We start from the raw sequence: 3,514 nt of genomic DNA on the forward strand, positions 1-3,514 counted from the left end.
GACCAGGTCGAGTACACGAAAATGCTGATTTTCTTTCTAGAATACCGATGAATCTAATATCTGCCATTCCTGCAGACAACAACGTAATGTGTCAAGAACAACAGAAAGATTCTCTGTGCAAAGCAATCGTTACGTTTTTGGAACAAAATGAACCTTGGAAAAAGAAGATGGCCCGATGCCTTCTTGGGTCGGTGAAATAGATTATTTCTTTGTAGAAAATGGTCTTTTATGTAAACACTACGAACCTACGTCAGTGAAAAGAAGAAACTTTGAACAGTGTCAAGTGGTTGTTCCACTTTCTCTGAGAAAGCAACTTTTACAAGAATATCATGATTCCCCATTGTCAGGACATATGGCAACTAGGCGAACATTCTTTCGTCTAAGGGACAAATACTATTGGCCTACCATGTTACGGGATGTTAAGGAATATTGCACTTCTTGTGAACCTTGTGCGCTGGGACGTCGAGTGCACAGTACGAAAGCCTATCTCAACCCGTTAGACCTCGCTACAAGACCTTTTGAAGTATTGGGCTTAGATTTCCTAGGTCCAATCAAACCGCATTCACTTCAAGGAAACAATTATATATTAGTAATCACGGATTACTTTTCTAAATGGATAGAAGTCATTCCTCTTACCAACTGTACCGCCCTCAGTACTAGTAAAGCCTTAGTAGAACGAATTATTTTACATCATGGTCCCCGAAAGCAATAATTACAGATCGAGGCAGTAATTTTACTTCTGAATTATTTTCTGCGCTTTGTAGAGCTTTAAACATTAAACGCATGAAAACAACTGCGTATCACCCTCAAACTAATGGGCAAACAGAACGATTCAACAAAACTGTTGTTGAAATGATAAGGAAATATTTGGAGAATGGATTCGAGCGGTGGGAGGATATTTTAGGCCCCGTTGTTTTCGCTTATAATAATTCTGTCCACTCGTCAACACTTGAGACTCCATATTTTCTAAATCACGGTCGTGATCCAGTCATGCCGATTGATCAATTCCTCCGTCCTCTTCCCCCAGTAATAGTAACTCCCTCAGACTATAAAAGTCAAATTATGAAACGCTTACACGAAGCCTTTCAGCTTGTAAAAATCAATCTTTCCCAAGCTCGTGAACAACAAAAAGCCCAGTACGATAAACGCGTAAAAGAGCAAAAATTTAACGTAGGAGATAAAGTTTTACTAGATATGCGAACGCCCTTGGCGGGAATTAGTAAAAACTCATTCCACGTTTTATAGGCCCTTTTAGAATTTTGAAAGTAAGCAACAATAGTACTGTGGAAATACAACAAGACGTAGGAAAACAAACTCAGCTTGTACATGTGAATCGAATAAAACCCCTATTTGAGTCAATGATCTGGAAAGACGAACCAGGTGTCGACTTTTTTGATGTAAGAATTGAGAAACAAGCCGAAAAATTCGTACAAGAAACCGTAGATGAACTCGAAACTTTTCCTCTACCCCTAGAAACAAACCTTCAATCTGAGTTAGAACAAATTCCTTCTGAAAAAGAAACTCCTACTCAAAATTTGATAAGACCCCCACCCACAATTCCTCCTACTCCAAATGTAATGATAAGTTCACCAACAATTTCCTTACCTTCCAAACCGATTCCAGAGACGTCAACCTTACCCATACAACCAGAGCGTCGCCTCGGGTTACGTCCTCGAAATCTTTTAAAGCCAGTTGTAAAATTATGAAATTGTATTGCTGTAATTTTTTTGTTCATTACGTTCGAATCACTTTAACTAGCTTTAAGACCGTGTTTAAATTCTAAAAAAACTTTGTATTAGTTATCTTAATAATTCATAGAATGGATCCCTGAAATTGATTTTTAAATTACTTTTCTCATAGATTATGTCTTCTACCCCTCCTCATCATACCGTTTTTCTGTCGCCTCCATGCTCTTAACATCACTATTTGTAATTGTACGGCTGCTCAGCCAAAAGGGTTCCTAAAATTCACTAGCGATGACTGTGATTATCAAATAAGCCCCCTTCCCGCTATTCCAGTATATTATGATGTCTATTCTACTCTTCCCCAAATTACCCGTTTTGTTGGCCATTCGTGTACCATATGGCTGGAAAAGAAACACATCTATACTGACTTCTGGGGTTGGCAAACTCCAAGTCAATCAAGAGTGCCAATAGAAGTCAATGCACATGAATGTGAAAAAATGCGTGATTCCCGATTGTGCCATGGCAAAAGCATGGACTACTTAGGAAACAATAAGTGGTCGTTCGAACGTATTCCAAACGTGCAGGGTAGCTGGCTTCAAGTCACAGGTGATCAGCTGATCAACTGTCGATTAGAAGAAGTTACTTTAGAAACTGAGTGCGCTAACTGTACGATAAGTTCACCCATTGGCGATATACCGGGAGGGATCAACGGATCCGTTTCTCACAACCTAGTGACCATTGTCTGGAAAGAATCGTTAAGAGAAGTTCAACAGTGCAAACTAAGGCTTGTGGAAACAGGTATCGCTCAACGTTACCTGACTAACAACAGTGAAATAGAAAGAATTCGTGACGTCGAACAACAACTTGACTTTGTTTACAATACAACTAACAAAGAATATTGTAATTCATCCGAAAAAAGTTACAAACAAGTAATCGGAATGGACAAAGTTATTTTACGTTTACATTCTTTAACTGATACCAACGCTCATCCGAGTAAACCACTGGAAGAAGACATCGAAAAAATTGCTGACATTATCCGGGCTGAAATCAGCGGAGCAGCACATTCTCAATACGCACGAGACCGAACTACCGATGGAATAAATGGAGTGGCTCGAGAGATTCGAGCTCTGCAATGTGAAAATCGAGTGCTGGCACACAAAACTGCTATCGCCACCGCACAACACAGTGGATGGCTTGCTGCCAGTTACCTTAATTTACCCACATGTAGCAAATTGATAGCCACTGGTGAATCGATCAGCGTCTATCAATGCTCCCCAAAAAATTCAACGATCACCACTGAAATCACAAGCTGTGGTCCTCAACCTAAACTCGGCGACTACACTTTAGACACTGAAGGATGGGAACTGACGCCTTACACCCCCTGTTACTGGCACAAAAATTTCGTCAACATCAACGGTCGAGCACATTTCTACAAAAACAGTTCTTGGCATCCAATCGTCCCCGGTGTAATAATCCAAGGACATAGTTTGATCAACACTTTGCCGTATGAAATTGATAAGCTACTCGCACTTAGTTTACACCCCGCGCTAACCCCCCACCCGATGAGCAACGCAGCTGCAATCGCCGAGATAATTGCTGCTGCTAAAGAAGAACATACCATCGACCTTGGAAATCCTTTTCACATGAGCACTCTTCTTTCCTCACTCCAAAAAGAAAAGAACGTTTCCCTGTCGTCTAAGATTCTTAGTTGGTCAAGTAGCATTTGTAGTCTTCTAGGGATGGGATTTATCGGATTCTTTTTCTTTCATTTTTGTGGAGTAGGTTCCCTTATTGCAAGATACATACCTTGTTGTTCTTTTCTAAGTACT

General features: G+C 40.3%; 1 protein-coding gene across 1 annotated transcript; it reads left to right on the plus strand.

Annotated features, from left to right (window-relative positions):
* Positions 1–1,358: 1,358 nt before the first annotated feature.
* LOC123468857 lies at positions 1,359–3,298 on the plus strand (the record flags this gene model as incomplete). The annotated part of the gene is made up of 3 exons (XM_045168041.1): positions 1,359–1,694; positions 1,949–2,406; positions 2,509–3,298. Coding segments are annotated over exons 1-3 (1,584 nt in total), but the record flags the coding sequence as incomplete, so codon positions are not given.
* Between the last annotated feature and the right edge of the window lie 216 nt (positions 3,299–3,514).

This window comes from Daphnia magna, unplaced genomic scaffold, assembly GCF_020631705.1.
Source record: "Daphnia magna isolate NIES unplaced genomic scaffold, ASM2063170v1.1 Dm_contigs452, whole genome shotgun sequence".
Taxonomy (NCBI): domain Eukaryota; kingdom Metazoa; phylum Arthropoda; class Branchiopoda; order Diplostraca; family Daphniidae; genus Daphnia; species Daphnia magna.